The sequence below is a fragment of the Phyllostomus discolor genome, chromosome 7 (genome assembly GCF_004126475.2).
Source record: "Phyllostomus discolor isolate MPI-MPIP mPhyDis1 chromosome 7, mPhyDis1.pri.v3, whole genome shotgun sequence".
Taxonomy (NCBI): domain Eukaryota; kingdom Metazoa; phylum Chordata; class Mammalia; order Chiroptera; family Phyllostomidae; genus Phyllostomus; species Phyllostomus discolor.
In genome coordinates, this window is record NC_040909.2 from 35440798 (window position 1) to 35454964 (window position 14167).

Below are 14167 nucleotides of genomic sequence, written 5' to 3' on the forward strand. Positions count from 1 at the left end.
TAAACTAGTTTTATTTTTTTAAAGAAGAGGAGACTATTATATAGCTGCTGCCTCCTGATATTCCCTGTTGGAAAACAGAACCCCTTCTCATACACATGCCCCCCACAGCCTTGTTCTTAAACCCGTGGGTCTCAGTTAGGATGACTGGTTTACCCCAGGGGACATGTGGCGATGTTTGGGGGCATTTTTGTTGTTACAGCAGGGAATGGGGGAATGTTACTACCAGCATCTACCAGATAAGGACCAGGGATACTGCTAAGCATCCTACAGTGCACAGGGTGGCTCCATGCAGCAAAGAGTGATCGGGCCCAGTTGAGAAACCCTGCCTCAAACCCACAGTCTCCCTCTCTGTCCCTTTTTCTGGACACTACAGCTGTTCATACTTTTCCCCTCCTTTGTCTGCTAAGCTCCACACAGAAGAGTGGGGCTACACTGTTCAGAGAGCAAGGAGGAAGATATTTGCCAGAGTAAATGTGATGCAATTTCAATTACCCATTCAGCTTATTAAACATAAACCAATACTTATTCTAACAGGCACTGTTCTAGGCCAGTGTATTGAATGGCCTGGGAATCTTATTAAAGTGCAGATTCCGAGTCAGTTGGTCTGGGGTGAAGCCTGAGAGTCTGCATTACTAACAAGCTCCCAGGGGAATGTAAATACTGTGGCCTGGGACCACACTTGGAGTAGCAAATTTCTTGGCACTTAGAATACATCAGCAAACAAAAGACCCCCTGCCTTTGGAGAGCTTCCAGTCTGGCTAGAGTTACATTGGACCCAAAGAAGGGTAGACAGGCTGAAGTCAGAGGCACTCAGAGACTTAGCAAATCAGAGCTGGAGAAGAACTTAGAGAATGTCTAACCACCAACCCCAAACACCCGCCCCCCCCCCCCCCCCATTTGAGAGGTTGGGAAGCTGAGGCTCACAGTGGGGAAGAATGCTGTTTAAGTCCAAGTTTGCTGTGGCAGCTCTTGGACAAGGCTGCTGGATTCCTACTCCCTTGTATTGTCAGGGTCCTTAGGGACCTCTTGAGGGCAGAGGTTGTTCATGGGGGTTGGGGAGGGATGGCCAGCAGCTTTAGATGTTGCAAGGGTGGAGGTCTGGGGAACCCCACAAGAGGGTCCCACTACTTTGGACCCAGGAAATCAGTTTCAGTCACCACTGTTACCACACACCTGCAAACGCTGGGGTATGTCTGGGGGGATGTTGGGTTCCTTTTGACTGACCCTTTGTTTTTCTGCATGACTAAATCTAGCAAGGATGAGCTGGGGGAAGGGATGGAGAAGTAATCTGAATGCATTTAGGCTTCTGGTCAGCAAGCGTAAAGAGTGAACTCAAACAGAATTAGGCCAATCAAAACCTCTTTCTAATCAGGAGTGGAGGACAAACCCTGAACCCACGTCAGGCTCTGTCCCCATCTTCCAGGGTCCCTCTGTTCAGGACCTCTGTTCCTGAACAGGGTCGCCCACCCAGAGCTGCCGACTGGAGAACTGTCTGCATGGTGTTGAGAAGCAACTGCTTCCTCCACTGCTAGGATATGGGAGCGTAAACTTTTTAATTCATGCCAGTCTGACTGGAACAGAACAGTAGCAAAGTTCATGGAGCAGCTGAAAAGAAGAGAAACAGCTGGTATACCAGGCATTAACAATATAACCAAGGAAGAAAAAAGATAAACTTTTCATTAGTACTTTTTGATGTCAATTTATATTTATCCTTTTGTCAATACTCAAACAGGCAACCATTAAACAGTCAGGAAGATCCTCTAACACAGCTGAGGCACCTGTCTCACCTCAATTTTTTAGAAACCTGGACATCAAGAGCCCTGGCACTTATAGAATAGTTGTGTTAAAAATATCTTCTGTATCAGAAATATTGTTTGAGGACCACTACTTAGAACGGTTTTAGTTTAAATTTCATCAATGGCCAGAAAGCAGGCAGATCATGGTTCTTAATGGAAGATTCAATGCAAATTAGCAAAGTGCTGCTTCCAAATTTTTAAGCCTTCAGTATTATTTTGTTTGACACATGGTGTTGACAAAGCCCACTGTTTGGTAATTAGCATCCTGTCAAACCTCTCCAATCAAGACCAGCATGCTGCACCTGGCCCTAGTTAAAAAATGCATTGTGGGCAATTCTGATCTGACCCACGGGGGATACTGCCATGTGCAGAACTGCCTTCCAGGTCCACTTGCCAGTTAGCATTTCCAAAATGAGAAGGCTCTTCACCCAAGGGTTCTGAGAACCCTTGCCTAATCCTAATGATCTACCACACCATTTTAACTTCTTTGGTACATTTCCATCTTTGTGATGTAGACACTTGCTCCTCCCTAAAGAGGTACCTCTTCCTGGGAGAGAAGATTCTTCAGAAGTATAATCATGGTTGAAATAAAACAAATGAAAAATGGAAAGGCAAAAAAATAAATAAATAAAAGGAAAACAATGACCTTAGTAGCTTTCTCCTCAGGGGGAGCTCAGTGGGGCAGTGGCTGGCCCACCCTGGCCTGTCTCTGCTCCACTGTTCCGGGTGCCGTTGCCTTTCTGGGGACTGTCCCTGGAATAGAGGTTGTGGTTCTTGATGTAGGCAATGACAGCGTCCGGGAGCAGGTACTTCACGCTCTGCCCTTGGCCCAAGGCGCTTCTGATGTACGTGGCGCTGATCTCGTTCTGCACTGGCTCCCTGACCAGGTGAATGTTGTGCTGGTACCTCCGCAGGATGGGCGAGCCCATGATGTATGCCTTGGGGTCGTGACCAGCCCGCCCCACACACACCAAGCCGAACTTCTCCACTATTTCCTGTATGTGCTCGTCTTTCCAGAGGTTGGGGGTCTGGAAGGTCTTCAGGACATCTGCCCCGCAGAGGAACTTCAGTTCAGGCGCAGCTGGAAAAACAAGGATAGATCCCAGCAAAGTTACAGGAAGGGTCATGGCCAGCAAAGAGAACACACTCCATTTGGAATTTTCATAAATGTTTTTCTTGGAATGTATTGGGCACTCAATGTCTCCATGTTCATGACTTAAAAAGTGTGAACCTGAAGCCACTTTAGGGACATACGGGTATAAGTAATAATTCAATCAATAAATCTTTTGTTTTATACTGGTGAAGTGCCAAGTGCTATAATATAAAACAGTTTTTATTTTCAGTGTTACACCACCAGTCTGTGGCTGAGGGGTCCAAAGGAGGCTGTGCTGTACCCAGAACCCTACCTTCTGACAGAGGTACACTTCTTAAAGCCCTAGCACTAACACGCTATGGGCCTCAGGTACGTTTTTGCCCCTCTCAAAATCTATTTCAGCTCTAACACCTGTACTTCTATAAGTAAGATCTCATCATAAAAGTTCATTATAAAGTATAACCAAAAGGTCTCTAAGACTCCAGCTGTTGATTTTTCATCTGTTTTCAATGAAACAAAGCTCTAGAACAACTGATCAATGTGGATAATCCTTTGACATTTGTTCTAACCGAACGGTGATTGTGCTGATAAGGGAATACCTAATATTTATTGGATACTTACTATGAGCACTATTGATGGTTTTTTTTCCTTAAGATTTTACTTATTTATGTTTAAGAGAGAGGGGAAGGGAAGGAGAAAGAGAGGGAAAGAAACACCAGTGTGTGGTTGCCTCTCCCACACCTTCTACCGGAGACCTGGCCTGCAACCCAGGCATGTGCTCTGACTGGGAACTGAACCAGTGAGCCTTTGGTTCACAGGCCGGCACTCACTCCACTGAGCTACACCAGCCAGAGCTATGAGCACTATTGATTGTTAGGCACCTTCAGTGTATAACCTCATTTGAGCCTGAGGACAACTTTATATGGTAGGTATTACTGTTGTGTTCATTTTGCAGAGGGAGAAACGAAGGCACAGAGAGTCAAATGAGTGACCTTGCCTGAGGTCACTCATTTAGGCAGAGTAGATAGGATTCAAAACTGACAGCCAGCCTCCAGGTGGGGCATTTGTAACTGCTAGGCTCTGCTGCCGCCTGCTGGCAGGAATTGTACATGCATCAGAACTGAGAAGCCCTTCCTCGGGTTGGAAAGGAAAAAACAAGTCCATGGTAGAAGCAACCAGCAGGACCTCTAGTCCTTTGGGAGGTGGATTCTCTTTAGTAAACAGCAAAGGCTGGGCTCCTATAGAGTGCTGGCATCTCCCAGTCACCATGAAACCTCAGATGGGAGGAGCTTCAGGGATACCACCTGCTGGGAAAAAACCTGATGTAAACATTCAGTTTAGGCTCCTCTACTATGTAACCTTCAAAGGAATCTGGACATGGACCAGAGAGATGAGTTTTAAGAGGAGCATCCAACCAGCTGTGGAATGGAAAGTGAGAAACTGAAAGTGTTTCAGAGATGTCTGAATTCCCGCCTCAGTTGGGCACAGGCTGCGGTGGGACTAGAGCCAAGGTCTTTCCTTCTTCAGGCCTCAGTTTTCCATCTATGAAATGGTGGGCAATGGACTTGATTACTCAGCAGATGAAATGACAGGAACATACCTTTGAAACACCCAAGCCACATAATACTGGCATAATGAAATGAGAGTCAAACATCTATTAATGCATGTATTCATGAACTCTCCATGGTTAAGAACTAGGATTCTAGAGCCAGGCACCTTAGATGTAATTCCTGGCTCTGTCATTCAACAGCTGGGTGACCTCAACTTTAAAATGAGGATACTAACAATATTCATTAAATTCATTATGAACTCATAAATATAAAGTACTTAGAACAATAATTGGAACAGAGTGAGTGTGGTATGTGTCAGCTACCATCCATCCATCCATTCATCCATCTACCTACTCACCCACCGATTCATGATTAATCAACACATCCATCGGACACTTATGAGGTACCTCCTGGCATTTAAAAAATCAATAAAACTGCATTTAAAAATTCAATAACTCACCCTTTTCACTAATTTGGGCTGTCCCATTGCTCCAACATATATGTGGATTTGAATTCTTCTGCAATAGTGAGGTTTTACTCTAATTTCTTTCTTATTCAACTACTGAAATATAGCATAAGACCAGAGTTTGTCCTTTCAAATAGCTGGGTGGTTTTTACATTGTCTTCCTACGGGGGAGGTTACATGATGTGCATTTAATTCCAGGGTCTCCTGAGGCCTGAGGCAAACAACCCCTGTTCTCAAAGGTCAGATATTTGTGGGGACAATTTCCACATATCAGCTTCAATACTAGATACTGCTTGATTCATTAACAATGACAGTAAGGAATGTGATCCATTCTGAGCCCTTGCCTGCAGGGAATAAATGCACATACCTCCCCTGTTCAAGCCAAAGGCAGGTCTTCTGGCAACAGGTGCCTCAGACTACAGCTCTGGGTAGTCCTGTCACCAGGCCTCATAGAAGTGCTCCAGTATCCCTTTCAAATCCATGCCCCTCACGGCTACAGCATCTTCAGATCAAGTGGCTCTGACCAAGCAAGTCCCAAGTCCGTAAGTCTGAGGTGTCGAATGAAGGCTGACAATTTGATTTGTCTGAGCAGTGAGTGACACAGTGGCATAAATAGGATGTCCACTGGCATTTTCAGGCAGTGTGATCTCTGAGTAGCCACAGGCTTTGAAAAGCAGATGAGCAGAGATTTGGATGGAATGTGATGCAAGTGCCACCATAACCTTTTTCTCTGAGTATGCAGTTGCCCGAACTCTATGACATTAAAGAGCACCCACTCTGCGGTCAGTCAGCTCTGGGTTTGAATTTCAGATCTGCTGGGACTCCCAGATGCAGCAGATAAACCTGCTTCCTCATCTGTAGAGCAGGGATGATAAAACCTCCTGTGGAAGTTGCGGAAACTGAGTGAGGGAGCGAATGCTATGTGAATTTCCTGCCTAGTGCAGAGTACGCACATGGCTATGTGGGCCACATAGACACACGCAGGAGTGCGGGACTTCTGGGTCTGCACAGGAGAACACCAAAGATGAAGCCAGGTATTGGAATCTGCATACAAATAGCCAAATTCACCAGACAAGTCAGTGTGAAATGGAACCAGATGAAATACCTGCTGGGGCTCTATGGAAAGGGGGTCCACTGAGGGTCATTGAGCTGGGCTCAGCCCCATTGGCCAAGGGCGGGGACTGCCTTCACAAAAGAAAGACCTGGTCGGGCTGTTTAAGGACCCAGGCATCATCCATCCCAGTGTCACACCCAAGTAGGCCGGAAGGCAACAAGCAATCCACATGATGCTGCTGAGGCCAAGGAGGACTGCAAATCACAGGAGCAATGGGCAAAGCAGGGCTCTGGCAGCCAGAAAATGCTGAGCTCAGCCTGGAATCTGCAATCCTAGGGTAGAACAACCCACAATAAAATACTCAGCACACAAAGTGATCCATTAGAAATATGTCACTAGTAACATGCAAGCCATCTCATCAAAAGCCAAGTTCTGCTGAGAAAAACTGCACCTTCCTTTTTCATATTTATTTTTATTTTGCCTTTACAATTTTTTTTCAAGTACAGTTGTCTCTATTATCCTGCCACCACTTTCCCCCGCCTCACTCTCAGTCCTTCTCCTCTTTGGCTTTGTCCATGGGTCATTTATACATGCTCCTTGATGACCCTTTCCCTTCTTTCTCCTGTTATTCCCCCCTTCTCTCCCCTCTGCTTACTGTCAGTTTGTTCTTTATTTCAGTGTCTCTGGTTATATTTTGCTTGCTTGTTTATTTTGTTGATTAGGTTCCACTTATAGATGAGATCATATGGTATTTGTCTTTTCACTGCCTGGCTTACTTCACTTAGCATAATGTTCTCTAGTTCCATCCATGCTGTCATGAAGGGTAGGAGCTCCTTCTTTCCTTTTGCTGAGTAGAATTCTTTGAGTAAATGTACCAGTTTTTTGATCCACTCATTTATTTATGGGCACTTAGGTTGCTTCTAGTACTTGGCTATTGTAAATTGTGCTGCTATGAACATTGGGATACACAGGTTCTTTTGAATTAGTGTTTCAGGATTCTTAGGGTATAGTCCCAGCAGTGAAATCTCTGGGTCAAAAGGCAGTTCCATTTTTAATTTTTTGAGGTAATTCCATACTGTTTTCCACAGTGGCTGCACCAGTCTGCATTCCCACCAATAATGAACTAGGGTTCCCTTTTCTCCATAACCTCTCTAGTACTTATATGATGGCCATTTTCACTGGTACGAAGTGGTATCTCATTGTGGTTTTAATTTGCATCTCTCTAATGGCTAGTGATCCTGAGCATCCTATCATATGTCTCTGGGCCCTCTGTATGCCCTCCTTGGAGAAATGTCTGTTCAGGTCCTTTGCCCATTTTTTAATTGGATTGTTTGTCTTTCTGGAGTGGAGTTGTATGAGTTCTTTATATATTTTAGAGATCAAACCCTTGTCCAAGATATCATTGGAAAATATATTTTCCCATACAATTGGTTCCCTTTCCATTTTGCTGACGTTTTCTTTAGCCATGCAGAAGCTTTTTATTTTGATGAAGTCCCATTTGTTTATTCTTTCCTTTATGTCCCTTCCTCTAGGGGATATATCAGTGAAAATATTGCTGCGTGGAATATCTGAGACTTTCCTGCCTATATTCTCCTCTAGGACTTTTATGGTATCATGACTTATATTTAAGTCTTTTATCCATATTGATTTTATTTTTGTGTATGGTGTAAGTTGGTGGTCATTTCATTTTTTGCATGGCTGTCCAGATCACCCAACACAATTTGTTGAAGAGGCTATTTTCACTCCATTTTATGCTTCTGCCCCCTTTGTCAAATATTAATTCTCCATAGAGACTTGGGTTTATTTCTGGGCTCTCTATTCTATTCTGTTCCACAGATCTATGTGTCTGTTCTTATGCCAGTACCAGACTGTTTTGATTACCGTGGCCTTGTAATATAGTTTGATGCTAGGTATAGTGATCCCTCCTGCTTTGTTCTTCTTTCTCAAAATAGTTGTGGTTATTCAGGGTCACTTATAGTTCCATATAAATTTTTGAAATGTTTGTTCTATATCTGTGAAATATGTCACTGGTATTTTAATAGAGATTGCATTGAATCTATAGATTGCCTTGAGTAGTATGGACATTTTGATGCTGCTAATTCTTCCAATCCATGAACACAATTCATCTTCCTTTTTTAAATTGCTCTAGTATTTTTTTTCTGATTACAAACATAAGATCTGTGTCAGTTACAGAACATATAGAAAATATGTGTTAAAAATAGGAGACAATGATAATAATCATTCTGCTTTCTACAAACCATCCATTATATTTGGTGTTATTTTAAAATATACTTGAGATTATATATACAGAATTCTACCTTGGTCTTTTTCCACTTACCTCATAACCATTTTTGCATATCATGAAAACCTTTTGTGTACATTCTTTATCCCATGTACACAGTATGATTTACTTACACATTCCCATATATTTAAACATTGAGGTTGCTTTTATTTTCTGCCATTATAAAAATTGCTGTGATAAACATCTTTCTGCATAAATCTTTGTCCCAATTTCTAATTTTTTCCACAGCCAGATTCCTAGGAGATAACTACATCAAGCAAGGGGCATGGACATTTTTAAAGCCCCTGATAAATTTTGGTAAACTGAACAGCCCACTTTTCATGCAATGTAAACTTCCTTTTTTAACAGTTACTTTAGATGAGAACAAGAGGAGTAGGATTTAGGGTTTGAGAAACAGAGAGAAAGAGGGCCAACAGAGAGGTCTCTAGGGGCTGGGGCCGCTAGAGAAACAAACCCAGGAAGAGTGAGCCATGAGCTGTGGCAGAGGGAGTGAGACAGCCCATCTCAGTGAAGGAAGCTGGGACTGGTTTTATGTGGAAGCTTTATTCCAAACTGGGCCTCACAGGTCAGAGAGGTTTCAACAGGGGAGCCAAGATGGAAGGGGGAGGAGGAGTAGGCCAGGTAAAGAGCCCTGTGACAGGGATTCTGGAGGCCTCCGCAGAGACATGAAGTGTGAGAAGATGGGAGCCTCGGAGCAGTGTGCCTCCCACAGCACTGGGGGCTCCCTGCCTCTCACTGGGGGCCCCAGCACACTGCAGCAGCACAGATGGCCCAGCACCTCTGCCATTTCCTGCCTTTGTGCCTTGCTCGGCTGCCCTCCTTGCCCAGAAATGCTGCTGACCCCAGATGACCTACTGATCCTAAGAGTCTCGGGGCAGGTGTCTTTCCTCCAGGCAGCATTCCTAATCCATGCCTGGCCCACCACCACTCATGGCCTGCCTCCAGCTCAGGTCAGGGGTCCAGAGCCTGGTCCAGGGAGGTGCTCAGTAAGCATCTCTAGAACCCTACCAGGACTGCTGAGCCTGAAATGATTCAGAAAGGAGGCAAAAGGCTGAGAATTAACACTGCACTGTGCTGATGACTGGAGGGCAGAAGGAGGAGCCCATGTAGCCAGGAGGAGAGACAGAGATCAGAGGAATACAATACACATTGTGTAAGCTGATCATATAGGAGACTCTAACTCCTTCTTTCTTAGATTCCTTCTTGAGTGCACAGTTCCCCAGAGCTGCAAAGCACATCTCCAGAACGCCTATGAAACATGCAGATTCCCAGGTACCATTACCACTTAGGAGGTCTGGGGGGTGGCTTGGGACTCAGTGTTGTTGTTTTTTTTAAGATTTTATTTATTTAGTTTTAGAAGGGGAAGGGAGGGAGATAGAGAGAGAGAGAGAAACATCAAAGTGCGGTTGCTGGGGGTCATGGCCTGCAACCCAGGCATGTACCCTGACTGGGAATCGAACCTGCGACACTTTGGTTCACAGCCCATGCTCAATCCACTGAGCTACGCCAGCCAGGGCCAGGACTTAGTGTTTTTAACAAGTTTCACAGGTGAGTCTACTGTGAGTGACCAGCATTTGGGGACTGCTGCATGAAACCTTTAGGACCTGGTGGCATTTTTTAGTCCTTTTTGAAGAATGTTTCCCAGTCTGTATTCTAGGAAGCGTTAGTTCTAAGAAGCACCAATATGCATTAAAAGAATTCCATGACTAAAACATGGCAGTAATAATTTCTATTTCCCTTTCCTATAGAGTCACAATGCACATGAACAGCGGTTTGGAAAAGTCCTGCAGTGAAGAAACCAGTTTAGGTTTGCTCAATCATGACATTCCCTAACTCTTCTGATCTGGAAACTGTCTCACCAACCAACATTGGGAGAGCCACTGATGTGGCTGCTGGAGCTTCAGCCCAGTGTGACTGGTAATTAATTCCCTTGTGTTCCTGCCCTCCCATCACCTGGTGCTTCTATTTGCGAGAGGGAGCCATGCATTTGACCCCCCAGTACCACAGCTGCCATTGCAGAAAGACACTACTTTGCAATGAGAGCTGACAAGGTTCCATCACACTCCAGGAGTTGACAACAGGGTTACAAATTCAAAGAATAATCCAAATCAACTTTAAATTCCTTTAAAAACAGGTTTTGTCTCCTGAGTAAACCAATGAGTTAACACTACTATAAGTATTAGTTTCTTAGTTTAAGAGTTAAAACAGCACATTTTGTATTCAAAAAGAAAAAAAAAAACACCATAAAAAAAACAAAAACAAAAACATAACAAAAAGGCTCAGGCCTTTTAAAAGCCTAGCATCACTCACCCATTCATCCCTGTGTCGCTCTGACTATAATCCATGTCACAAGTACAAGTCACAAGGGTAAGTAAACCTCTTTGGGGTAGAAAATCCCAAGCAGCATAATGATTTACAAGGGGTAATGGCAGGTTGTTCAATTTGACCTTTCAGCCTGGGACGTGTCACCCCAACCAGGTGGGTCAAAAAATGCTGATCTATGCCCAGAGGGCTGTGACTCCCATCTGCTCTCCCTCCCACAGACAAGGGGGTCAAGCACCCACCTGCAGGCGCCGGGGAGACAGCTGTGCCTTGGTCCGGGCCTTCCTCCGGGGACAGAGATCTGAGCAGTTGGTGGTGATGATGCCTGTGTTGTAAAGATAGGGCTCAGGGTGTGTCTGTGTGGCTCAGTCCCTCAAAGCCACCCCAGGGTTCTCAGACATTAAGTCAGCCTGTGTTTTAGGCAGCACATTCCACAAATACTTGCTGAGGGCCTACTATGTGCTGGGCCCTGTGTCAGTTGCTAGTTAGAAAGCTGATGTTGTGGGGTCCTTCCAGAATGCCCTGTCCAAGAAAGTTCACTACCTTCTGTGAGCCCTGTGTGAAAGGGGAGAAATTAGCATAATTCTACTCTTTTCACATTTTCTTTCAATATGTTACTTTTAAAAAAAGGGTCAAGTAGGGATTAAGGACATGGGCTAGTAGAATTAGGCAGACCTGAGTTCAAAATACGAAGTTTCATTTGTGAAGCCAGGACAATACTACTCACTTTTCAGACTTCTGTGAAGATAAATGAGCTACTACACAGTAGGCACTGGCCCACACCTGGCTCCCAAAAGAGATGCTCACTCTCATTGTAAGTTAATATTGTAGAACTGGAGAGGGTGATGGCTCAGAGTTTCTGTGTGCACGGCTCAGCATCCGCACAAGGAGGAGTAATGGCAGTACCTGCCTCCAATGGGTGGTTATGAAGATTAAAGGGGAGGTACACGTAAAGTGCACCAAACAGTGTGCACATAGAGCAATCTCGTTACATGTTAGCATTTCAAATATAATTAGACTCACACCGATTTGGCATGTGTGGCTCTCTTAGCACTCTGTCTTCTGCAAAGCAAGAGATCGCTGTGTCTGCTCCTTTTTTTTTAATCAAGCACAGGTAATCAGTATGTCATATCAATTTGATGGTCCATCTTCTACCTACTGTGTTATGCATTAACTAGAGCTGAATCTGGGAGGGAGCAGTGCCTGCTGGTGAAAGCATGTGCTTTGCAGCCAGAGAAGGTGGGTTCAAGTTTAGGTTCTCCTGCATGTATGATCCTGCATGGGTCACAACATTCTCAGTGCCTCACTTACCTAGTCTGTTAATTGCTTCTGAAAGTTAATGCTGGCCTCATCCCCACTGAGTATCTGGAGATCATGAAGGAGGGAGTGCTCTACCCTGCCAAATGCTGGGGAAGAGGCTCAGTGCTGATTATTACTGAAGGAAGGCTCAGTGTAAGGGTGAAGTTCTAGGGTTAGACTGAGTGGACTGGAACTCTGGTTCCAGCTTGTAGCTGTTCAATCTTAGTGAGTTCCTCATGGAATCTGTCTCCAGTTTCCTCATCTGTAGGGTGGGGGATAATGACAGTACCCACACAGAGAATTGTTGTGAGGATTAACTAAAGAGCTTAGCACTGGCCCATACACAGAAAATGCCCAATAAATGTTAGCTGTAACTGTTATTATTGCTGTCAGTCTATATTGTCCACCAGATTGTGAGCAGGGAGCTCATTTAATTCATCCTTATAGTCTTAGTACCCAAGAACTGCTTACCTAGAGTTGGATGAATTCAGGAATGATGGAAGGAGTAGATAAATAAATACATTTAATTCTGGTCCAAAGTCCTTCCTGATGATCTCAGAGACTCAGCTGAGTTTTCTTAAGGCCTAGCTGTGTTTCCACATTGTCTTTCTGCTTTGGATTTGCCAAGGTTCATCTCTGAGGTTTCACTCCTGGGTTAGTCTGAAATCTCACATCAGACTGAAGGAGGTTGGAGTTTTACTTCTGTTTTCTGATTGTAGGACTTTGAGTATGTTACTGCCCTTTCCAGAGCCTCCATTTCCTAATCTGTAAAATGGGGCTAAACCTACCTACTTCTCAGAGTTGCTGAGCTGGTTAGAGGTTATATACATGAAAATGCCTGGTACACATGGTAGGTGATCAATAAAAGTTGGTGATTGTCACTTCATTTTACTTACCTTGAAGCTCCTAGTTCAAGTTAACCCTACTTTGAATAATTACCTAGATCTCAGAACTCTGGGGTGCAAATGATTACTTTTGGTGCCAAATGCCGTTTCCTCATAGACCTCCACTCTGCCTCCGTGGGAAGTGGCTACCCCTTCCTCTTGTTGCCTACCCGAGTGGTACCCTGGCATGCTTGGCCCTGGGCCCGAGAACTGACCCTGGGTGACCCTGGCAACATGTCTCTTATGTCCTACGCAGCCTCACTGGTCTCCAGGGACACCTGATCAAAGGGCCACCATGGCAGGAGCAAAGTCAGCCATGGGCAGTTCCTGCCAGTCGGTCCCTGGTGTTGAAGATGGCCATGAGCACGGCTTCAGAGTCCAACAAACTAGGGCTCCACCACTTGCTTATTTGTTGTGTGACTGACAACTTAGCTTCTCTAAACCTCAGTTTCTTCACCTGTAAAATGGGGATAACATAAGATTGTGTCTGCACAGGGGCACGTCAGAGGACAATGATGGCCCACAGCCAGGGGTGTGTGCACAAGGCTCTCCCCCCACAACGTGGGGAAAAGGAAATAAGTTATGAAATGCCCAAAAAGCATGACAGCTGGCCCAGATTTAAAAAACTAGAGTAAAAATAAGCAACCTGATAAGGAGAAAAAGAATCCTTAATAAGCCCCACAGTGAGTTTACTTTTTAGTGGTATTTGTCACGTTACTGTGATGGAAATTCACTGTTGACTCTATCCAGAAGATACTAAATTGAGCAAAGGGTGGAGTGGATGTACCAAACTTCTAAAGTCACCCACCTTTACAACTTTAACCAGATTTTCAATCTTAAAAAAATAAACGTGCTTCTAGTAGTTTTAGTAAACATTAGTAATCAAATCAAGTTTTCTGATGCACTTGGAGATGAAGCTCTCCAAATACTGAAAAAATATCTGATAATCATCTGTCTCACAAAATGGTGTTGATGATCTGTACCAGTGGGTTCTCTACCTTGCCTAAACAAATCATTTGAGGACTTTTAAAAAATTGCCCATGCCTACACCCCAACCCAGACAAATCATAATCTTGAGGTGGGGGTGCTGACCATTCTTTAAAAAAGCTTCCCAGGCAAATGATAATCTTGGGGCGGGGTGAACATTTCTTTTAAAAAAGCTTTCCAGGTGATTCCTGCAGCCAGAATTCAGACCACTGATTTGCACAGATCTCAGTACTAATGAAAACCCTGATTCACATACAAGTTGCTAAGGCAACTGAGGCTGTGACCTCAGTTCTGGCCACACATTAAAATCACCAGGGAGCTCTTAAAAATCCTGATGCTCCAGCCAGACCAATGACATCCCAGCCTCTGGGGTAAGACTCAGGCACTGACACTTTATTTATTTTTAGAGAGAGG

General features: G+C 44.4%; 1 protein-coding gene across 4 annotated transcripts in view; it reads right to left on the reverse strand.

Moving 5' to 3' along the window:
- Window positions 1-1659: 1659 nt before the first annotated feature.
- Window positions 1660-14167, reverse strand: part of NMNAT3 (nicotinamide nucleotide adenylyltransferase 3) — a 98291-nt gene continuing 85783 nt past the window's right edge. For 3 of the 4 annotated variants that reach the window (XM_028519006.2, XM_036030726.1, XM_036030724.1), the window contains 2 exons: window positions 10826-10908; window positions 1660-2877 (listed from right to left, as the gene is read on the reverse strand). In XM_028519006.2, coding sequence (XP_028374807.1) covers window positions 2459-2877; window positions 10826-10908 — 502 coding nt within the window. In that variant the 3' untranslated portion in view covers window positions 1660-2458. The remainder of the gene's footprint in view (window positions 2878-10825; window positions 10909-14167) is intronic. The other variant, XM_036030727.1, reaches the window with a different exon arrangement.